This window comes from Mastigoproctus giganteus, chromosome 10, assembly GCF_048544385.1.
Source record: "Mastigoproctus giganteus isolate SK-2022 chromosome 10, ASM4854438v1, whole genome shotgun sequence".
Lineage (NCBI taxonomy): Eukaryota > Metazoa > Arthropoda > Arachnida > Uropygi > Thelyphonidae > Mastigoproctus > Mastigoproctus giganteus.
Genome location: NC_143584.1, coordinates 90,530,715 through 90,556,407, shown reverse-complemented (window position 1 = coordinate 90,556,407; position 25,693 = coordinate 90,530,715). Strand labels below are relative to the sequence as shown.

At 35.5% G+C, this 25,693-nt stretch overlaps 1 protein-coding gene across 2 annotated transcripts in view; it reads left to right on the top strand.

Moving 5' to 3' along the window:
* sd (TEA domain transcription factor 1 homolog scalloped) overlaps positions 1–25,693 on the top strand; it is a 551,305-nt gene that overhangs the window by 400,960 nt on the left and 124,652 nt on the right. For both annotated transcript variants that reach the window (XM_090383888.1, XM_090383887.1), the window contains exon 5: positions 22,250–22,290. In XM_090383888.1, the coding sequence (XP_090240014.1) occupies positions 22,250–22,290 (41 nt within the window). The remainder of the gene's footprint in view (positions 1–22,249; positions 22,291–25,693) is intronic.

The following is a 25,693-nucleotide window of genomic DNA, read 5'->3' as shown; positions in this document are numbered from 1 at the left end:
GCTCTGTTTTTAGTGCCACTCTGTTTGCAATATGAATAAACAACATCACAAACAGCATTCCAAACACCGTTGACTTGTATCTCCATGCAGATGATCTTACCATATCCTGCCATTCCCAGAATATGAACTATATTGAGAGGCATTTACAAATATCTGTTAATAACAGTGAATTATGGATGATGGCACAAAATGGATACAAACTGTCAAGCCACAAATCTACAGCCATTCATTTCTGCACCAAGTGCAGAATGTATCCTGAACCTGAGTTGCACTTGGCCAATCATCCTCTACCAATTGTGAACAGTATTCGCCTCCTAGGGCTAATTTTTGATAAGAAGTTAAACTTTCAGGAACACATCAAATATCTAAGAACCACTTGCAAAAAGAAAATTAATATACTTCGGGTCATCGCCAGTACATCTTGGGGTGCTGATCTTTATACCTTGCTCCACTTATATATGTGGAGATCTTGGTTAGATCTCGGCTAGACTACAGAGCACCTGTTTATGACTCAGCTAGGGAGAGCACCTTGGCCAGTCCTGTGCCTATCCAACACTCTTCTCTTAGGATAGCCCTAGGTGCATACAGAACATCTCCAGTTCAACGTCTTTATGTTGAGGCTCACGAACTCCCACTTAGCATCAGAAGAAAGATATTGCTGATGAACTACTCAGCTAAAATTAAAAGCCTGCCTACTCATCCTGTTTGGCCACTGTTGCATGACCCTCAGTGGAAAACTTATTATGCAAATAAACCTAGAACAATTCGGCCTACTGGTATCAGGCTACAGAATCTAACAGAAAGCTGGAACATTCAGCTTGATAATCTCCTCAGAGAATCAAAAGATCCTAGTCCCCCGTGGACTACCTTCACACTTTCTTCTGATGAATACTTTGAGCAATGGGGTAAAGGTTCTATAGCAAATATTAACATCCAACAATTATATTTTGCTCACTCACAAAAGTATCCCCACTTTACCAAGATCTGTACTGATGGTTCAAAGTCTGACAATCGAGTGGGTGCAGCTACTGTCTACCCTAATACAACTGTTTCAATTTTGCTTCCAACCGAATGCAGCAGCTACACTGCTGAGCTCCATGCCATTAAGCTTGCTCTAAAAAACATCTCACTAAATCAAATCTCAATAAATAAAAGTATAAATTGATTCACAGAGTGCTCTTTTTGCTTTGAAAAGCACTTCCCACCTAACAATCCTTTATAAAATAGTTCATAAGACATAAGCTGATGCATCTTCGTGAGCATCAGAAAACTGTTATCTTTTCATGGATCCCTGGCCACAGTGGTATTCCAGGAAATTAATGTGCAGATAATGCTGCAAAGCATCCTTCCAACATATCCTCAACAAACGATCTAGTCCCATATCCTGATTATAGACATAATATACAAAGAACATATATGGAACAATGGACACTTCTTTGGAAAATGCAAACAAATAACAAACTATTTCAAATAAAACCTGAACCACAATTATGGACTTCTAGCCTTTGTAAAAATAGAAAAGAAGTAATCTTAGACAGAACCCGTATAGGTTCAACAATGCCCAATGAATGTCTTTTAGTTATATTTCAGATCTACAACAACCTCTCCTCTCTCTCTGAATAGCATAATAGGTAAAGAAGCAAATCTCTCTGAATTCTTTTTCTATTTAAAACAAATAAAAATATATGACCGTTTCTAACTGCTTCTCAAGCAGTTTTTGTATAGAAAATCAATTGATTTGAGAGGCACAATATGGCCTAAGTAGCCCTTGCACCAGAAAACACCATCACATCAACAACAATATCGAGACACTGTCCGAAAAAGTAAGTGTGGTTGGTAGATTGTAGGTGGAAATGGACATCATTCAAAATGGAACTGAGACCACATACATTTGTGAAATGAATGAAGAAGTTTTTGGAAGTTTTAGATCTTTCACAGGTGTTTGTTCTATTAGTTTACTATTCATGATACGTTCAGTAGATAAAGCAAAAGTGGAAGTGTGTGAATTAATGAAACTTTTGGATATGGTGCATACACAACAAAAACATACCCAGCTCCTTGACATCATCTGGCCTTGACAGTTCTCTCTCCCCTCCTCCCATACACACTGCACAGACTCCCTCCAGTCACTTGCTGGAGGGAGTCTGTGACTGGAGGGAGTCTGTGCAGTGTGTATGGAAGGAGGGGTAATGCAGCATGAAAGAGGTAGTAAGATCATACACTAGGTGATCTGGATACCAATATTCTTTGTATGAAAGTTGTGTGAACTATCTAGTGATCTTAATGATTGAATGAATGATTGATTGATTTCAGCAGGAGACAGTTAACCTCTCCATTACTGGTAAGATCTGAGAGATTGTGTGGATCAGCATTTCCCAGATAGGTAAGTTGGTCGTGGTGGTCCTATTGGCTTCCACAGTCACTAGATTTGAGACTACTTCTTCCTTGGAGTTTTGTAAAAATAGTCATTATCTACCATTACTAAGGAATATGAATGAACTGAAAGCCAGTATCACTGCTACTGTTAGTACAAGTTCCCCTTCAAACACACGCACAACCCTGGATTGTTTGGGCGAAGACTGAATTTCATTACTATGTTGAATGGTGCTTGCATTGAAAATTTATAGCCCATTAAAAATTCAAGCCGTACTTCTTTAATTTTGCTTAATGTGTTCTTTCATTTTCATAAAACTGAACTTGAGAAAGCTTGAAGTTATAAAGTTGCTTCGCGGTAACCACGTATATACTATAGCAAGATCTTTTGATCTTACTGTTTTATTACATTATAGGAGATGAGAGAAATTAAGTTTAAATCGAAATATAAAACAAACGATGAAATTCCCATTGAAAAAATGTACATTTCTCCTTTGGCCATCAATTTGTGATGAAATTTAGCATTTTAGCATTAGTAGAGGCATATGATGCAAGAAAGCAAGCTTATTCAGCATCAGCCAAAAAAAAAAAAAAAACAACCACTACTCCCATTTCACCCCTCCGTTCGTTCGAAATACCTGTCCAGCTGAGCCTTAAATTTGTTTAGGCTATCAACTTCAACAACAAGCGATGGGAGTCTATTCCACAAACCAACTGCCCGCTGGCTAAAGGCAAATTTCCGCACATCTATCCGACATCCATCCTTCCTCAATTTGAATTTATGCCCTCTCAGGTGATTATTCTGAGCAAGAGGAAGAATCCCATCGGCATTGAGCATGCTCAAGCCATTCAAAGCCTTATACACCTCTATCAGATCACCTCGCCGATGCCTAGTCTCCAGGCTCTGTAATTTGCAAAACTTAAGCCTTTCTTCGTAAGAGCAACCCTTTGTTCCATTCACTAATCTTGTTGCCCTTCTCTGTACTCGTTCCAGCAGCTCTACATCCTTCTTGAAATGAGGCCTCCAGACCTGTATACAGTACTCAAGGTGTGGCCTGACCAATGCCTTATACAAGGGAATAATCACATCCCTGTCCCTGCTAGAAAAATTCCTGTATATCATTGACAAGACACCATGAGCTACTCTTGCAGCTCGTCTGCACTGCTCAGAGAACTTCATATCTGCCTGCACAATTACCCCCAGGTCCTTTTCATTCTCTACCACTGTCAGCGTAGTACCACAGAGTTGATACGTTGATCTGGGGTTACTGTTTCCCATATGTAGTACTTTACATTTGTCAATGTTAAACTTCATTTGCCACCTCTCAGCCCATCTGCTCAACCTTTCCAGATCCTGTTGCAGCAGCATAGTATCAGTAGTGTCCTTAACAACCCTGCCAACCTTGGTATCGTCTGCAAACTTGGACATTAAGCCTGATACACCATCATCAATATCATTTATAAATACAGAAAACAACAATGGACCCAACACTGAACCCTGAGGAACTCCACTAATAACATTAGTCCACGTTGAGCAGTGTCCATTGATTACCACTCTCTGTCTTCTGCCACTCAACCATCCCTTTATCCATAGCAGCAATTTGCCTCCAATGCCACACTTCTCCAATTTGTGCAGCAGTCTTCCATGCGCAACAGTATCAAAAGCCTTTCTAAGATCCAAATATATAATATCAAAGTTATTCCCTGCATCCAGTTCTTTTGTGACTACATCATAGTATCCAATCAAATTGGTCAGACAAGACCTGCCCTTAACAAAACCATGCTGTGTCTGAGCTATAACTGAATTCTTGTCCAGATGATCCTGCAGTGCTTCTTTAACCAGTGCCTCCATTAATTTTCCTGGAACCGAAGTTAAACTAACAGGTCTATAATTACTTGTGTCAGCCTTTGATCCTCCTTTGTGAATTGGGGTTACATTTGCACATCTCCAGTCCATGGGTACCTCCCCTGAGACCAAAGAAGCTCTCATAATTATGGCTAAGGGTTTGCTTACTTCCCTTGCTGCCTCCTTTAATATAACTGGATAGATCCCATCCACCCCGGGTGCCTTTTTTATGTTTATCCTCAACAATTTCTCCTCCACTTTCCTCTCAGTTATTAGAAAATCATCTAGCTCACTGCCAATGTTTACTTCACCTACGACATTCCCCTTCCTGAATAACTCCTCATGTGTGAATGTAGATGCAAAATACTCGTTTAGATTGTTAGCCACCTGAGCTGGATCCTCAACTGTTGAACCATCAACATCCAGTGGACCAATCTGATTCATCCCTTTCCTTCTTGAGTTTAAATAGGTAAAGAACTCTTTTCTGTTTTTCTTTGCATCCTTTGCCAAGGATTTCTCATAATCTGCCTTTGCCTGCCTAATCTCCTTTGTGACTTGGTTACAGACCAACTTATATCTATCATAGGCTTCCATGTCACCCATTAATTTGTATGTATCCCATGCATTTTTCTTCTCTGCCATATGTCTCATTAGTTCATCTGACAACCATTTAGGCCTGAACCTTGAACAATATTTCTTGGTTGGTATGTAAAGCCTGGTAGCTTCCAAGATTAGTTCCTTGAATGCTTCCCATTTTGAATTTGCTGTTGGTAACATCATCAGTTGGTCCCACTGTGTAGAATTTAAATACTGTCTCAGACCATCATAGTCGCCTTTACGAAAGCAAAAACCCTTCCCTTTACCTCTGATGGTAGTTACCTCCTTGAGTAAATCCCACTTCAGCACACTGTGATCACTGCCACCCAGTGGTTCCTTTATCTGCAGATTCCTAATGCATGAAGAATCACTACTGATAATCAGATCAAGAGTATTACTCCCTCTAGTTGCCTCCCGGACATGCTGGTGTAGAAAACAATCATCCAATAAATCCACAAAAGCCTTGCTAGTGTGTGAGTGACCAACCCACAAATTCCAGTCAATATCTGGGAAATTAAAATCCCCCATTATAAGACTCTCTGATTTACTGGCCCATTCTATTTCCCTGTACAGTATCTTATTATACTCAGAGTCATTAGGCCTATAGCAAAGGTTAAAAGAACCAAGGATCATAATGACAGACTTTCATTGGTGTTTTCATTTGGTTATAGAATCTGAATGAAGAATAGGGAGGAATATAAGGAGAAAGATTTGAGTCCCATGATCTTAGTTGCATTAAATAGCACATGAAAACTGAGTTATAATTGCTATTGCAATAATCTTCTCTGGCCAAAGCAGTAAATTCATGTAGTTGATAATTTTACTTCCGTTTTACTAAAATCTGAGCTTTATCTGTAGGCAGTATGATTGAGGGTTTTGACTGACTTTGATTCTAGTGAATGCATCATGAATAGTAAACTAATAGAACAAACACCTGTGAAAGACCTAAATTGCTGATAATATGCTCTTTTATTTGTATAATGATTTGCTATATAATGTATAGCAGCACATGTTGCAATTTGTTGACACTAAATAAGATAAACAGAATTATTGAGTCTTCGTGTGCTATACTGAGAGTGATTTTGATCAATATTGAAAAAGATCCTAGTTTATTGTAAGTAGAGAAAATTAATGTGACATTTATAGAAAAAAAACATTTTAGACAATGTGCTAATCGATATTGGTATAGTACTATGATATTTATCACCTTGTGTGAAGGTTTGTTTTGAAATGGAAGGGTTTAGAATTTGTTTGAAATAACTATATAATTTGCTGAAATAGTTATCATTATACGAGGACTTATCATTTAATTCACGGACTAGTGCAAGATTTTATTTACCGTGCAAACTTTTCATGACTGCCACTAGAGGCACTCTCCCTGATCACTACTGAGCAGACTCTGTGTGCGTGCATGCCAGTACTTGTTGAGTTAGTGTTGCACTAAGAGCTTTTTTAGCTGCGTGTCACTGACAATTGTTTTGAAGCAAGTATCATGTTGGACATGCAGATTGAGCAGTGATATGTGATTCATTATTGTGTCAGACTGGACTTAAATGCATCAGAAACAGTTAAAGAGATGAATGAAGTATATGGTAATGAGTGTCTTGGTATGACACCATATTTAAATGTTGCAAATGACACAATATCTGGTCAGGTCTTTCCTCCTCAGCAACTCCTGAGCAAATTACAAAAGCCCAGGAAATCTTGGGTGAAGATAGGCAAATTACATTTGATGAATTAGTTGTTAGAACATCTATTTCATATGGTAGTGCTCACAATATTGTGAAAGATCACCTGAAAATGTTGCGAATCAGTGTCTGCCGGATTCCACATAATTTGACTTCAGAACAAAAACAACAAAGATTAGACTTATGAAAAGAAAAAAATTGATCTTTTTGAAACACGGTCAAAACTTCTTAAATCGAATAGTGACCTTTGATAAAACTTATATTTTTTACTATGATCCAGAGACAAAATAACAATCGGGTGAATGGAAGCATTCTGATTCATCAAAACCTAAGAAATTTCAAGCTTCTTATTTGGGTGACAAACAAACAGTTCTTCTGTGTTTTGACATATGGAATAACTATGAATAAGGAAGCATACTCTTAGGTTCTCAGAGTCAAACTTCACATCATTCGTGAGAAATGTCAGGTACTTTCCGTTGTGAAGTGGTTTCTCCATCAAGACAATGCCAAGCTACATACAGCTAATATTGTGCAGACAGTGATCACTGCCATAGGTGCTGAGGTTCTGCCACAATCCCCATCATTCACCGGATTTAGCCCTGTTTGATTTCTTACTGTTTCCATGTTTGAGGAAAGCTCTGAAAGGCAAGTGTTTTGTGTCTGATACAATGATGCTGCAGAGCCACAATGGAAGCACTTCACAGTCTTTCGAAAAATGGTGTGCAAGAAGCATTTAATGCGTAGGTACGACAGTAGCGAAAGTGTGTAAAGTTCAAGGAATAGTATTTTGAGAAGAAATCCACAGAAGATTCAGATGATGACAATTAATATAAGATCTTGCACCAGTCTGCAAATTAAATGATCACCCCTTATACCTCTCTGTTTCCTTGAGAGAAGGTTTTAATTTACTATTACAACTATTTTTAAGTTATATTCATTGGCACTCTACTTAATAGCATTATAAATATGTGTGCATAATACTAATTTTTTAGCACTGTAAGAATAATAGTTATAACCTGGAGATTTTTGCGAGAAAGACAAGGACAGTGATGACTAGGAGCACCAACAACACCCGAAGTCGCCTGTGGAGAGACTGATCGTACCTCCAAAAGGAAGAAGGGACTCGAGAGAGCTCATTGAGCAACAGAAGAAAGCGATTGAGAATGTGAAAGAAAACACAGAAAAATGCATCGCCACTCTACCAGGCCGCAAGGAAAATAGACAAGCAGCATACCCCCACTCAATCTAAGCAAAGAGATCCCTTCCAACTCTTGATGGAAGAAATGAAGATGAAGATGGGCAAAGAAGATACTCCATGGAAGACACTGGAATTGACCTCCATCAAGATAAAATGGCTTCCTGAGATGCTTCAAGATGCATCTCAGGAAGCATCTTGATGCACCTCCATCAAGATGCTTCCTGAGACTGAAGGATTCATGCTTGCCATTCAAGACCAATAACCAACACCAGGAACTATATAGAAATTACATTGCTGGGGAATAGAGAGAGAGCGAGATAGAGAGAGAGAGAGAGAGAGAGAGCGAGCGAGAGAGAGAGAGAGAGAGAGAGAGAGAGAGAGAGAGAGAGAGAGATCACTGCAGAATGTAGGGTGATCACCCAGGTGGAGTGCACTGACAGGCACGTCAGGTTACCAGGATAATACATCAGAAGCTAGCAAGGAAATATCAGTTGATCAAAGAAAATGTACTGTATTACAAGTATGAACTTCAGGCTGTACTAGAAATCCCAATCTACAAGCTGCACTGGGACCGTGCCATGATAATGGACAAGATGATCCCTCACAACGGATCAGGACATGTATATGTTATGACAGTACATGTATATGTTATGACAGCAAAAGGCAAGGTCTTACACTTGGGGAATAGCAACCACAAAATAAATACACTTCGTGTTTAATTAAAAATGGTAGAGAAGGGGATCTGGGAGTTATGACTTGGGCAGATATGAAGTTTTCTGAACAGTGTTGATAAGGCAGCCAGGAAAGCCCATGGTGTGCTATCGATGATTTATTGAACATTATCACGTAGAGATAGGGAGGTCATAATCCCACTGTATTCAAGTATGGAGACCTCATCTGAAAAAAGACTGAGTTTCTTGAAAGGGTCCAAAGATGGGCAACTGAGGACTTACTGAATAATTAAGGGCAAGTTGCCAAAAAGTTGCGAGTTAGGATTGCATTTGAAAGTGTCTGCAATTCTGCCCAGACACAATAGGAAGGAATATATGTTGAGAGGCTTGTCCATCGGTTTGATCCTGGAGAGAATGTGCAAGGCTCATGGGGTAAAATTTTTTTCAGTGTGGTCTGTGCTTGTTAACAGGAGAGACTGCTTTTACAGAGATGGAATACACTTGAATAGAAGTTGTTTAAGAATATTTGCTGAAGCTATTGAAGCAGTGATAGGTGGTTTGGAAATAGTTTCGAAGCAGTGATAGATAGTTTGAGGGGGGGATACACAGACTAATAGTTTTAACTAGAGTCACAGGCAGAGCTGAAAGTGATTCTTGCATTGTTACTATTGGTACATACAGTTGCCTGGAAAGTAAGGTGTATCGGATTTCAGGCCCTGCTCTGGGTCATCGTGGAACAAATGACTACATGGGCTGTTTTAGGGTGAGGAAGAGTAAGGACATGTGCATGTATACATCCATGTACACAAATAATAGGAGCACTGTAAATAAATTTGATGAATTTGAAGCACTGATTAAGTCATCAAATGCAGACATTACGGAATAACCGAGACACGGTGTCACTCAGACATAAGTGATGCTGAATTTGAATGTGGGAAGTACAATGTATACAGAAATGACAGCAGGACAGGAGAAGTGGAGGAGTTATGCTCTTAGTTAAGAAGAATATTAAATCTAAGGAAGTGCATCCAGTTGACTTGGGTGATGAATGCAATGTTGAGTCAGTTTGGTGTTGATATAAGCACTGGAAAAACAAAATTGAGAGCAGGGATGTGTTATAGGCCTAATGACTGTGATGAGTATGCTGAACAGTTATATAGGAAAATAGAATGGGCCAGCAAATCAGAATATCTCATAAAGGGGGATTTTAGCCTTTCAGATGTCGACTGGAATTTATGGGTTGGTCACTCACATGCTAGCAAGACTTTTATGATTTCTTGGATGACTGTTTTCTACAGCAGCATGTAGAGAAGCAGCAAGAGGAAGCAATAATCTTGATCTGTTTATCAGTAGTGATTCTTCATGTATCAACAATCTGCAAATAAAAGATTCACTGAGTGGCAGCAATCACAGTGTAGTAATATGGAATTTAATTAAAGACCTAATTACTGTCAAGGATAAAAGGAAAGGCTTTTGTTTTCGTAAGGGTGACTACACAGGTCTCAGACAGTTTTTAAATTGTGTGCAGTGGGACCAACTGATGATGTTATCAACAGCATATTCTAAATGGGAAGTTTTCAGGGAAGAAATCAAAGAAGCTACTAGACTTTTCATACCAACAAAGAAATACTGTTCAAGGCTTCGACCTAAATAGATGTCAGAAGATCTATTGAGACATTTGACAGAGAAGAAAAGTGCAGGGGATGCATATAAATTATCTGGTGATACCGAAGCCTATTGTAGATATAAGTTAGTCTGTAATCAAGTCAAAAAGGAGGTTAGGCAAGCAAAGGCAGATTATGAGAAGTCTCTGGAAAATAATGCAAAGAAAAACAGCAAAGACTTCTATGCTTATATTAACAGTATGAGGAAGGGGTTGAATCACATTGAGCCACTTGATATTTATGGGATAACTCTTGATGACCCTGCTCAGGTTGTGGACGAATTGAATAGGTATTTTGCATCTACATTCAAGCCACAGGAATTGTTTAGGGAAGGGGATGCCAGAAGTTTATCAAACTCTAACAAGGAGCAAAATAAAATTGTGATAACTTAAAGAAAAATGGAGGAGAAATTGTTGGGGATGGACATAAAAAAGGCACCTGGGGCAGATGGAAATCTATCTGATTATACTAAGGGAGGCAGCAAAGGAGGTAAACAAACCCTTAGCCATTATTATGAGAGCACCCTTGGATTCAGGAGCGGTATCTATGGACTGGAGATGTGCGAATATATCCCCAATTCATAAAGGGGGATCAAAAGGTGACATGAGTAGTTACAGACCTGTTAAGCTTAATGTCTGTTGTAGGAATCATTAGTTAAAGAAGTAAAGTAGGACCATTTGGACAGGCAATGCAATTATACTGTAATCGCAGCATGGATTTATCAAGGTGCTGTTTTGTCTAACCAAATCTGATAGGTTACTATGATGTAGTGACCGAGGAACTGGATGCAAAAAATAATTTTGACATAATATATTTGGATTTCAGGAAAGTGTTTGATACTGTTGCACATAAAATGTAGAAACTGGAGCAATGTGGCATTAAGGGCAAGTTACTGCTATGGATAGCAGGAACCCCAGAATAACTTATCAACCATGTGGTACTACATTCAGGGTAGTAAAGAATGAAAAAGACTAGGGTGTAATTTTGCAGTAAGACATGAAATTCTCTTAGCAGTGCAGACGTGCTGCCAGTGCAGTGCCAAGGGATTTTGTCAATGATATACAGAAACTTTGCAGAGATCACTGCCTAGGATACTTGACACATCCTCATTGGCCTATTCACTACTCTGTGAAATGATTATCAAGATAGGCCCTGATGTCATGATGATAATGGGGTGTTGTGCTCTGTTGGTGGTAAACTACTTCATACCCAACACAGCACATAAATGTCAGGCATAATGGATATATTAAACATGTGGGGGTAAATATCACCAGTAACTGACCCTAAAAAAAAAAAAAAACCCCAGCGAAATGATTTCCCTGGACAAGACTAGAGAAAACCGTTTCCATGATCTCATCCAGATAAATTTACTGTTTTCTCTACAAAAATGTTTAGATTACCAAGGGGACAGTACACTTAATTATGTTGGTTCGCTACATCTCTCATCTGACCAAACAGTCTTGTATCCTTGTTCATCTTTCCTATAAACCATGCACAGAACTGAATTTATTGATTAGTATCATTTTTATGCATATTAAATATCAATCTTGGCATGTTAAATTTCTGGTTAGCTCTTTTGAGAATGTGATGTACACTTGCCCTGCTGACACAAGTCTCAAAACCAGTTTGTTTTAGATTTTTTTTGTTAATCACATGAATTGCTGCAATATCAAGATTTTCCTCACCTGTTGATAAGTGGGATCTCCCAGATATCTTTGCTTACACAAATCTTGAACAGAATTGTACATCTCAAACTTCTCATGAATTCATGAAATTGTTTTTTTTATGACAGTGGTTTTATGGCAAATTTATGTCTCTGCTGGTTTGAACTTCACACTCATTCTCAAATTTCCAGTACAACTTTAAAATTTCTATCAAACACAGCCACCATGTTGTTTAGGTTTTACATTATGGGTATCATTTTGCTTTTATTTTAACAAAGAATGCTGTCTGTTATTAGCAAAATATATTAATAAAAGACAATTTAAATTCAACTGTAAATACATGATTAAATATTTATGATGAGAATGTGTGTACATCTTTTTGAGGTACTCTGTTTTTACATAGGAGGTTTCTCAGTATACGTATCGTCCACTGAGGTGTTGCAGCTTAGATATGAATAGTGGTGCATTATACCTTCATGTGGCCCAAGGCAAAATGGAATTTGTGGGCTCCATATAAAAAAAAAAGGGGGCCCTATCAACATTAAATATTGAGTGACAAAAAACACAGAGAGCTGAACTTAGTTCAGCTCTCTGTGTTTTTCTGTCACTCAGTATTTAATGTTCTTACAATCATTTATGTTTCTTACACTCATTAAAATCAAAATTATTAGTGAATATTCAAGCAGAACTGAGGTGCAGCTGAATTATTCCGCTGCATCTCAGTTCTACTTGAATATTCACTCAAGGCTGGTTGATAAGACAGTGGTTACCTTCTCCCTGCTGCTGTACTGCCTTAAGAATCAGGGTGCCAGCAGCACCAGTTACATACAAGGCAGTCTTTATTTTCAATTAACTCAACTATTTAAGGAAGAACTAAATATAAAATTTCATGAAAATCGGTAAAACTGTTTTTGAAAAAAAAAAAAAAAAATGTAATTTTCAGATTAACCTTCAAGTTCATTAACCTTGCAGGTAGAAAGTTCAGTTTCTAATAAAAAACACTTAAAAATATTAGTAAAAAAACAGCAACAAGTTTTTGAAACAGTGACTTTGGGCTCCCCTCTGATTTGGCAGATGTCTTTTTTGCCTGTAGGATAACGTGCCACTGTATGAATAGTATTGCTAACTTTACATTTCAGCAAAACTGGATAGATATCAGTGGTTTCATATATTTACAACTTCTGGTTTTGTATATTAGAGTCATTTACCTTCAAAGTTTAAAACACTACAAGTTTTAGCTACTAGTGATTCCATTTTAAAGTATGAAGTTTGTTTTATCTAGAGGCAAGTTGCCTAAACCTGTCAGTGACCAGCTTAGACATGTTGGAAGAATACACTACACAAATATTTCTTTGGTCATGCTTAGTTCTGCATTTGTTTGCTCCTAGTATTGCCTTAGTTTTTAGGCTTTAAAAATGATTTTGCAGAACTCAGTCAGTGTCAGCAAGACTTAACAGAACCCACTGAATATTTAATTGTTGCATCATTTTTATGAAAGATCAGAAAGCATATAGGGTTTTTGGAGCCCCGGAGATCTGTAGAGATGCTTAATTATGTATAAAATGTGTATCATGTTATCAATATATTATCAATATTTAAAGATTGAAAAATTAGAGCATAGAAAGAATATTGTTAAGCATGGGGGTTCATTAAAACATTTTCAAGCTGGAAGGGACCTTTTTGTCACTGAAGTTTAAAACTGTTGATATAGGGTGAAGTTGAAATAGTTGATGCATCTTTATAAGAAAAAATATTAATTCAAGAATAAACTTTTAAGAAATTAATTTTTGCACTGAGGATTTATTAAAAGTAATAATAATAAAAAAAATTTAATTTATTTTCAATAAAATATAATTATACAAAAGATATTTGTATTCAGTTGGGGAGGGCAGAACAAAAAAGTTATCTACTCAAAATGACAAAATAATAAACAACAATTATGTTTTTGTGTAGTGATCATATGATAAATTTTGCTGGCAACCTTTCTTAAAAACCAAACTTATTCTACTGTACTTTCTGAGAATTTTGTCAAACTATGTATGATGGATGTACTAACCATTACTATCCGTTTACAGCAAAAATGTGAATCAGGTTAAAGCCAAAGGCACAAAAACTGGACAAAGTGCATCCACTCAAAGGTATCAACCAGACATTTTAGGTTGAAAACTGTATAGATAGCATCTATAGTTGTGCTTCAAGCTGAGTTGATGCACCTCAACCAAGTCCATGCAAGACCAATGTAAACTACATGATTGGCACCTATCCTGACATTTCATACTATAAATTATACTGTTAAACTGATATATTTAACACATTTTTTAAGAAAATCTTTAGCTTAATTAAATTGTAAATTTAACTATTGCTTGAAAAACATGCAATCTGCAAAGGTTCTAAGTTTGAGACTTATTTTATTGGGAATTCTCTCTTTTGAGAATTCTACACTAACTTTACAAAGGAACTTACTGGCAGTTTTTTAATCTCAAAAAGAACTCTATATGAAGCAGTGGAGTAATAAATATTCAGATGTGAAGGATGGACTTTATGCTATATGGATTTTAATATTTAAAGTGTATGTAGAATTGTCTATTTATAGAAGGTTTTTTTGGGTAAAACTTTGATGCCTACTGATTGTAAAATTAAGAAAATTAATAGTTTGCCTTCTGCTTCCATAATGAGTTTTAAATGTCAGTCACTACTGTTAAACCTATTTTGTAGCTGTAGAATAGTTTCTCTTTGTCCAATAATTAGGATGTAATCAATGTTTTGGGCATAAAACTTAATGTTCTTAGGAAATGGATTCAGAACCTGATTTCAATATCCGCGAGATAAAATTCTGACATAGGAGCACTTAGCCACATTCCCATAGGTAAGCTGTATTGCTGTTCATATAATTTGTCATTGAATAAGTTGAGAAAAAAATATTTGAAATGATCAGTAATGATTTTGAAAGTATAGCAATATACAGTGTTCCAAAATTGCATGAAACAAATGTTGGACTGAATCCTACAGCTTAAAATAAGAAAAAAAAAAAGTTCCTACAAACATGTGACTTAAAAGTTTGCATTTCTGAGGTATTAAACATTAATTATAAATTACAAAGCTGTAAAATGACAAAACATTTTTATGTTCAAATTTATGTCTTAAAAATATGATAAAACAGGTGTTAAACAGCATAACTCATGCAAACCAACACTGATATGAATAGCGTTGTTTACAAGAATCTGCAAGAATCATACCAATTACTTGGTTGTGAGTAACAAGTGTGGCAGAGTACATATCAATGTCAGTGTGTCAGTTACTTGAGTTTCAGGTTCCACCATGGCTGCCTCATTGTTTTCAGAATGGCATTTTTTAAACTGTGCTACATGTATTACCATGATGTTATGGGAGACACTACAAATGTGTTTATTTTTGTTGAGCTAGCCGATATGATTTTAATTTATGAGAAGGTTCATAAGAATTTTGTAGCTGCTGTTCACAGATGGACAGAACTTTCCAAATCAATAAGTACCAAATTGCAAACCATTTGCTGCTGCTCTGGAGAGATGACTTAAAGAAACAGGTGTGCGGAAACCATTATTATTCAATCCTAAAGAGCAAATACTTTATACTGTACAAATATCTCTTACCCAATTACCAGAAGGTTGTTCATTGTGTAAATGCTTTACTTACAAGTATATGGGGAATGCTACATGAAAAGCAATTGTATACATTCCATAGTTTGCCTGTTCAAGAGTTATTGCCACATGATATCTACATTTTGCAATGTAGATGTGATCCTCAATTTCTCAGCTATGTTCTGGTTACAGATGAATTGTGTTTTAGAAGAAACTAAATTCTCAACTCTTAAAAGACTCACACCTATGCTGAAGAAAATTCACATATGATTATCAATACCCATTATCAACACAGTTTTCCCACCAACACATGGTGGGTTTTTTGGGGGACAATCTTATTGGGTAGGTGCACAATTAGTGGGAACTATTGCAGCATTTTAAAAATTGGTGGTGAATATGATTTATGGACAATGTTATGCTAGTCCACTTTTTCTGTGATGCTTCTGACTTTTTAAATACAGAGTAGAATAACCGATGGTTTGAACTGTGTAGAGTGGCCACCCAACTTCACATCCATAGATTGCCCAACTTCACATTTATATACAGTAATACCCCGAAGTTACGCGATAGGTGGGTCCGATGAAAATCACTTAAGCCGAATTTGCGTAAGTCGGGGTACAACTTTGCATATAAATACATATAAATTTCATTTAATTGGGACCAAGAACTAACAAAAACACTAGTTTAGAAGAAAAATATTTAATAAAATTGCAGTTATTTATACATATTAATACAAAATATGTATTAAAAAATGAGTTACGTAAAAATGTTATTTCGATGTCGATGGCATCATAAAATCTAACAAATTCGTCTGATGACACAGTGCCTTCTTTTTTTCACGCAGAATTTCTTCGTAGCAAGTTAATTTTTTTATTCCTTGCTTTGTAGCTATAACGCATTCTTCGTTGGAGTCTGTGTTCTAAAATTTTTAAGCCCTTTTCAATTGAGCTGAGACCTGTCAAACTTGCAATTGTCATGTGCTTTTCTGGTGGAACTGGGTCTGAAGTGTCGGATACTTCAGTGACGTTTTGCTCACGCATCTCTATGAGCTCATTCATTGTCAGCTCCTGACTATGTGAATCCAACAGCTCGTTGACATCATCACCATTGACTTCCAAATCTAATTGCCTGGCAAGATTAACAACTTCTTCTATCACATGAACGACATGATCAGTTTCTGGCGTTGTTTTCATCTCGTTTTTGAAAAAAAAATGAACAAAGTTTCTTTCAGAGATCATTCAATGTTTTTTTTTGTGAATTTCATCCCAAGATTCTTCAATGATTCTTGCGGCATCTAAAACAGTGAATTGTTTCCAAAAGTCTTTAACAGATATCTCACTATTTTGTCTCATAGCTTCATTCAGACGTGCAAACGAACGCCTTGTGTATAGTAAGCCTTGAATGTTTTGATGACTTCCTGGTCCATCGGTTGAAGCAAGCTGGTTGTGTTTGGAGGCAAAAACACAACTTTCACACGTGGGTCGAAATTAATTAGGGTGGCAGGAGGGTGACCGGCTGCATTGTCAATAAGAAGCATCACTTTAAATGGAATCTGTTTAGACTTGCAATAACGTTCGACTTCGGGTATGAAGTGGTGACCAAACCAGTCCTCAAAAACGGAAGCTGTCACCCAAGCTTTATGATTTGACTTTCCAAATCACTGGTAAGCTAATTTTAGATATACACAATACGAAAAAATCAAGAACCGCGTAACTATGAGTTCGCGTAAGTCGGGGTATTACTGTATTACTTTGTGTTGGGGTTGCATGAAATCCATAGTTTATTCTTCATGTATTACTGTGAAAATGAACTGGGGAATTGCATTTTGGAAGATGCTGAAATAAAGAATAAGAATAGATAGGAATATTGTTTCAGAGTTATTCTTATTCTTGGAATAAGAATAACCCTGCAACAATAACCTTGAAAGTAAAAATAGCTGAAACAATCAGATATGCCAGGGAATAGGGGATTGTACTGAGCAAATTATTGAACAAAATGGAGATCAATTTGAGCTGCTGCTTTAGATTCTTTTTAATGGTTTGTTTCAGTTTATTTTTATGTCTTGTGTTCTGTGATTAATATTTAATATTTTGGAAATAAAGACTTTTTTGTAGATAATTTAGAGGAACTTTTTTCTTATTTTTAGCTGTAGAATATGTACCTACATTTGTTCCATGCATTTAAACACACTGTATTTTGATAAGGATGATGTAGTGATATCTTTATATGAAACCATCATCCCAGCTGGATAATCTAGTTTTTTTTGAATTTTGGTCTTGTCAAGTAGTCTGAGAAGAATAATAGTTCTTGCTGTAATATTTTCTAACTTGATTTTGGAAACTTTTTTTGTTTTCTAATAGTTCTAAAGTTGTCTGCATTTTTTTAGCCTTTTTTTTGAAGGATTTTAAATATTTATTAGTATATAAGTAACTACGAGTTAATCATGTAGTTAATTACTATTGTCTTGAGTATTATGATGACATCACCCTTATCACATCACCACTAACTGTCACAGAGGTGAATGATAGTATCATTATTATCCCTAAATTTTTGTTGTTCTAAACTTTTTCTCTTGAAAATTCAGCATTCAATTGGTCTAAGGAATTTATCCAATGAATAATAGTCTCATGGTTATCTGAACTTCCAGTTTTTTAGTGTGCTTAAATTATAAACTCCTACAGTACAGTTTATGAAGTTTCATTCATTACATTTAGACTTTTTTCAAGTCTCTTTCCCCCCCCCCCTCACCTATTCGATAGTTATTAATTATGCAGATTGAAAATTAATTTGTTGTAGCTTTTATCCTAAATTTGCAATATTACTACTCTTGCTGAGGGAAACCAATTTGATAGTATGCTTGATATTTACATGAGCAAATTTTGTAGATCATTCATAAAATTTCTAAACCTACTGTGCTGTTGTTTAAGGATTTTTGTTAATATTATTTTAACAATGTTAATTTTTCGCTATGTGGATTATTGCAGACTTAGAAATTATATAGAGTATGGAAAAAAAAAAAAGGAAAAAGTGATTTTGAAAATATAAGCTTTGGGATATCATATGATACTATATTTTGAAAAAATAAAATATATGTATATTATTATAATTTTTAGTAGTAGTAGTAGATGTTATTAATAAAATAACAATGCTACCATCCCTATTTAAAAACAGAACACTGCTAAAAAGTAAACAAACATCCTTTATTAGTTGTTGTTATTTGGTTTTTAGGAGCATTAGCAACTAAGGCCATATTGCTCCGGTGGTCATTCCCTGACCTTTTCACATGCTCCGTATTTGGTGGTGACGGGCTCGAACCCCGGTCTAATCAAAAAGCATGTGCTACGCACTGCTGCTCCTTCCCACCTGGCTACGGAGGTGCCTTCCTTTATTAGTCATACCTCAGCTATATATATGCATCATGATGAACATGCACAAAGTGACCAATGTGTAGAGCACACAGGCCACATAGGCTTACACAAATATTACAAATGACAGTAAACACAGGTAAAAATTAGTTTAGCTGATTAAAATATAAAATTAGTTTTTGAATAATTTAAAAAAAAACTATTAGTGACTTTAGACTTTAAATAGCTAAACATTCATAATTACACATATTTATTTAATAAAGCGTATAACAAGGATTACTGAGCTAACTGGTTAACACACTAATTGAAATAGCCATGGTGTAACAGTAATTAACCTGAGGTCAAGATTCAGTTTATTAATAATTTTTATAGCAGGAACAGGGGAAAAATCTATGAAGCAAAGAATTCTGTTGCATAGCAGCATTGAGGATGGCTCTCTTTTGGGGAATATGCCTGGTGATGTTTTTCATTTAGGAGGCTGTTTTACTTATATTATATTAATTTTATTTATATTGCTGTTACTGCATGTTATGTCTCTGGACATAACCTGCATTATGTCCAGAGAGCCAGCCCAATATTATTGAAATAGATTTAATATTTTGCAATAAATACTAAATAAAATATATAAATGAAATTTAAATCCATGCTGTTAATAAATAAAATGTAGCAGCTATTGATTCACTGAAACATCTCTTGTTTTGCTGACTGCAATTAATGTTAAGTAAACGCATCCATTAAACTGTGAATTAATGTCAGTACTTGAAAGGGATAAATTTGAATGGTATTATAGCATAGATTGTAACAAATATTCTATTTAAACTTGGACTCACAGAATTTTTTCTTAAATTTGAAACTGGATGAGGTTTATCATTGTGTCCTTGTTTTATAGTATTTAATGACAAATTTAATTCATTGTTTTTGATATCATTGCCTCTTTACGTAAAGCTTACATAGAGGTTAAAAATTCATCTAGTAGCAGAGCATTCATATAACATGAAGCTTTTTATTTTAATATTTGATTCATTGTAAGCTCGTGATTTGCAACAGTTTCCTTTCTTTTCACATAAAATTCTCTTGATGACACTCTGCCTTGGTCTATGGTGATTTTACTTTTTTTTTTTTTTTAAATATTCATATATTTTAAAGAAAAAAAATTGTTCACTTCCCTTTATCAGTGTATGCAATGAGATTTAAGTAAAGCTGAAAAATAAGTGCCCAAACACAATGCTACTTTCCATCACTATTTTTGAGATGTATTTAATCCCAAAAGATGGAGCACTTTCTAAATAGTGTAGATAATGGTTAAACACTTGTTATTTCAACCTTTTGCTTATATTTTATAAATACAAACAAAAGGTTGTTGTCCAGCTGTTATCAAAAAGATGTCAAGGAAGGCTTATGGTAATTTTGTATTTACACTTGTTAAAAGCTTACATATCACAGTTTCTTTCCTCTAATTCCAAGTAACCCATATTTGCAGTGTATCAAAATGTGATTGTTATATTAGAATAAAAATAAATCTGTTGTGTATCTGCAAAGGTTTATGGGGGGAAAAATAATCTGTTGTGTACCTGCAAAGGTTTATGGGGCGAAAAATAATCTGTTGTGTACCTGCAAAGGTTTATGGGGGGAAAAATAAATCTGCTGTGTATGTGCAAAGGTTTATGGGGGAAAAAAACAACAACAACAACAAAAAAAAAAAACTCTTTAAAAGTTTAACCAATTCTAAGTCAGTTTTTGACAACATTAGGATTGCTCTTTCTGCTTTCAAGGAATGCTGAAGAGTTATAAATAAATGATGATTAGATGATATAAGGTCTATAGGTGTGTGACAAATTTTTTTCCTGTATCACTTGTGCAACATATATTTTGGTATTATTATGCAGAAGCGTTGCAGCTTTTTTAATTTATCAGTGTAGGTTGTGTGACAGTTGAGCTTGTCTTAAACAATCCAGCTGTTAATGGTATCAAATACTGCAAACTCTGATTTGGTTGCAATGATTCAAAATAAAATTTTAATATTTTGCAATAAATACTAAATAAAATATATAAATGAAATTTAAATCCATGCTGTTAATAAATAAAATGTAGCAGCTATTGATTCACTGAAACATCTCTTGTTTAACAAAGCTTAACCTTTTGTGTGGTTGAAAAGTGTTTTTCAGGGTAGGTAATGGGATTTTGCTTCGGATCTAACCATCACCACCACATTTTACAGTGTGTATGGACATATGGATCATGTGTGAGAAAAAATTATCGTTATAGTAAAATTTCATTTTAAATCAACAAATTTTGCGTAAGTTTTTCCAACTAGTATTGCATTGTCTTAGGGAGTAGCCTTCTTGCTAGTCTTGCAATATTTGTCTCTTGTCCTCTGTGGCAGCTTAGTGAGCATGATGTATTGCCACCTGCCATTCATTTGGAGAGGTTTGGGGTTGAATCCTGTCAAATACAGGAGGAATTTCTAAGGGCCTCTTTAATTGAGGGTGAATTAGCTGATTTCCCCCAGTGTGTGGAGTTATTCCTGTTTTATTTATTATATATATATTTTTTCAGCCTACACAACATGCAGATTGGCCTGTAAACAGACAAAAGCTAACATAGAGGTTCCCAAACTCTTAGACACTGCACCCACTTGAAATATTTTATATATAAACTTCATGCCCCCTTAACCCCTTAAAGTATTTTACAATTTTTGCAGCACCATCTTCTAAAACAAGTGTAAATAAACAGATTTGACATACAATTTAGCTATGAGTATACATACTTTTATAAATTAATATATACTTCAAATGCATTTCATCTCAAAGATTGAAATAAAATATGCTTCATACATGGATTAGTCAGATGGTTTATCCATATTTGTTAAAGCAGTGCTTCATAAAAAGAGCACATGCCCCCAAACAAAACCATATGTACCCCAAAACTTTGGGAACATCTGCCCTAGATGCATTGCTGTTTTGCACTTTGTATTCAGATTACTGACATTCTATAACAGAGGAGGATGTTTCTCTTCTATATAATGTAATAATGATATAATTTTTAAAAATCAAAGTTACTGTAATTTTTAATGACCCAAATAAACTGATATTTATTTATTTTCGTTTTATGTTAGATGTTAACTCAAATTTAACTCTGAATTACTTATTTGTATAATCATTTTTTCATCACACAATTACATTAGACGAAACTTTTAATATTTTGATTATTTAGTGTCTTTTTATTTTTCTTCCCATGTTTATTTCATCTTTTTTGAATTCTTACAAAAAAAAAGTTACTTTGTATTTTCTGCAGTTCTGGCAATGCTCATGCAATAAAGGTTGCTAAAGAAAATACCAGATATTTGAAGGCAAGAAGATTTTTAATACCTTCAAATATACATTTTAAATAATTGAAGTGTACTTCAGTTATTTAAAATATTATACTTGGGTTACAAATTGCGCTATAAAGATAGTTTTAATATTTTGATTATTTAGTGTCTATTGTGTTTATTTTATCTCTTTTGAATTGTTACAAAAGAAAAAAACAAAGAAAAAAAAAATTAAGTTACTTTGTATTTTCTGCAGTTCTGGCAACCGGGAATCACACAACCAGGGACATCAGAAGAGTGAGTATAGCACTTTTCTTCAGTTATATTTGAAGCAAAAATTTTGGTTGTTATATCACTGGATTAAAGTTTGAAAATTTAAATTATATCAAAATTTGATTTTAATATAACAATTCAAGCATACAAGGTGCAACCATAAAGTAATTATACTAATTTTATAATAAATACGCTTTTACTGATGGACATCAGTAAACTCTATCTCATTGAACATATTCCCCTTATTAAGGCATACATTTTAATCAAAAATATCACCACTCTTCAAATGTTTTTGGTATCTGAGTTGTTGGATGCCCACTTTCTGTATCTTGATTGAAATCAAACCCTTGTTCTAAACCAGTGATTGGCATGTGTGTCAAATATAACTTGAAACAAAATACAACAATTAATGCATGCCATGAGGGGAAAACACTAAAAATAGTAAATAATCTTTGTTCATATTATAAAAAGGTGACAGTACTAATTAATAATGACAGTACTAACTACCTAATTTTGCATGCAATTACAGTAGATATGGTTGAACAATAAAACAAAACAAATTTATTGTAAAATAAAAAATGCATTTTATCTTTATTTGAGGGCAAATTTAGTTATGATTGTCTGAGTGCAGGTATATTTTTCTATGCATGTCACTTGCACCATGCCACTGGTTTGCTATTGCTGTTCTAGACATAATCTCATACCAATAAACTTGACTTAATATGAATTATCTCAAATGCAGATTCTTCAATGTCAGGTAAATATTTTGTTAATTTTTTTTATTAAAAAAAAAAAAAAAAAAAACCCACAATTCAGTTTGTTTAAAAAAAATATCATTTTTATGACACAAAATAAAAACACACCACTTCCAATCCTGAAAGTTATTAGACTCCATTTGTTGCATGAATATTACTAATTCACAGAAAATTGGCAGTTCAACTCATGCTGCCAAAATTATTTATTAAAGGTTTAATTAATTAAGTTAATCAATAGATTAGTCAAATATATATTAATAGTAGTGGCATGTGATGCAAGAAAGCATGTGTATGAGCTTATGCAGCACCAGCAAAAAAAAAAAAAAAAAAAATCACATCATTCCCTCCAAATGCCTGTCCAGTTCCTCCTTAAATTTATTCAACCTATCAACTTCCACAACGACAGATGGAAGTTTGTTCCAGCAATTAACCACCCGCTGGCTAAAGACAAATTTCCGCACATCTATTATACATCTGTCTTTTCTTAATTTGAATTTATGCTCCCTTAGGTTCGTAATCTGAACAAGTGGAAGGATCCCATCAGAATTCAGTGTGCTCAATCCATTCAAGGCCTTATACACCTCAATCAGATCACCGTGCAGGTGCCTAGTCTCCAGCCACTGCAATTTTCAGAAATTAAACCTCTCTTGGTAAGAGGATCCCTTCATTCCCCTCACCAATTTTGTTGCCCTTCTCTGTACACACTCAAGTAAATCTACATCCTTCCTAAAATGAGGCCTCCAGACCTGTACGCAGTACTTAAGGCGTGGCCTGACCATTGCCTTATGCAGAGGGATAATCACTTCCTTTTCCCTGCTAGCGAAATTCCTATATATCGTTGAAAAAACCCCATGACCTGTCCTGGCAGCCTGACTGCATTGCTCAGAAAACTTCATATCTGACTGCACAATTACTCCCAGGTCTTTTTCATTTTCTACCACCTTAAGTGTAGTACCACACGGTACGTTTCTCTGGGGTTACTTCTACCCATATGCAGTACTTTGCATTTGTCAAGGTTAAACTTAAGTTGCCACTTCTTAGCCCATCTGCCCAAATTATCTAGATCCTGTTGCAGTAGCACACTGCCATTACTGTCATTAACAACCCTGCCAACCTTTGCATCATCTGCAGACTTCGACATTAAGCCTGATATACCTCCATCAATATCATTGATAAATATACAAAACAACAGTGGACCCAACACCGAACCCTGTGGGACTCCACTAATAACATTAGTCCACAAAGAGCAGCACCCATTGATTACCACCCTCTGTCTTCTCCCACTTAACCATCCTTTTATCCATTGTAGCAACTTACCCTTAATACCATTCTGCTCAAATTTGTACAATAGTCTTTCATGCGCAACAGCGTCAAAAGTTTTCCTGAAATCCAAATAGATGATATCAAAATTATTTTTTGCATCCAGTTCCTTTGTAACCACATCATAATATCCTATCAAATTTGTCAGACAAGACTTTCCCTTAACAAACCCATGCTGTTTCTGAATTATTGCTGCAGTCTTGTCTAGATGATCCTGCAATGCATCTTTAACCAGTGACTCCATTATTTTACCCGGAACAGAAGTTAAACTAACTGGTCTGTAATTACTCATGTGACCCTTCGATCCCCCTTTGTGAATTGGGGATACATTTGCACATCTCCAGTCCGTGGGAACCTCCCCTGAGTCCAAGGATGCTCTCATAATTATGGCCAAGGGTTTGCTTAGTTTCTTTGTCGCCTCCTTTAATATAACTGGATAGATCCCATCCACCCCAGGTGCCTTTCTTATGTTTAATTTCAACAATTTCTCCTCCACTTTGCTCTCAGTTATTACAAAATCATTAAGTATCCTGCTACAATTTGATAACCTTCTGCCATTTCCAAACCTTAATAACTCCTCGTGTGTGAATGTAGATGCAAATACTCATTCAGTTTGTTTGCTATCTGGGCAGGATCATCAACAGTCGATCCATCGATATCAAGTGGACCAATCAGATTCATCTCCTTCCTTTTAGAGTTTATATAAGTAAAGAAATCCTTGCTGTTTTTCTTAGCATCTTTTGTAAGGATTTCTCGTAATCTGCCTTCGCCTTACTAATGTCCTTTATGACCTGATTACAGACTGGCTTATATCTGCCATAGGCTTCTGAGTCGCTTGATAATTTATATGCATGCCATGCATTTTTCTTCTCTGTTACGAGTTTTATTAGTTAATTTGATAACCATTTAGGCCTAAACCTTGAACAATATTTCTTAATAGGTATGAAACTTTTAGTAGCTTCCAAGATTAATTCCTTGAATGCTTCCCACTTAGAATTTACTGTTGGTAACATTGTCAGTTTATCCCACTGTACAGAATTTAAAAACTTTCTGAGACCACTTTACTCACCTTTATGGAAGCAAAAACCCTTTCCTTTACCCTTGATGGTAATTATATCTTTAAGTAAATCCCACATCAGTACACTGTGATCACTGCCACCTAGTGGTTCCTTTATCTGCAAATTCTTAATACACGAGTGATGACTGCTGATAACCAGATCAAGAGTATTCTTAGCCCATCTATTACTCTCTCTGGTTGCCTCTCGAACATGCTGCTGCAGAAAACAATCATCCAATAAATCCACAAAAGTCTGACTAGTGTGCGAGTGACTAACCCACAAGTTCCAGTTAAA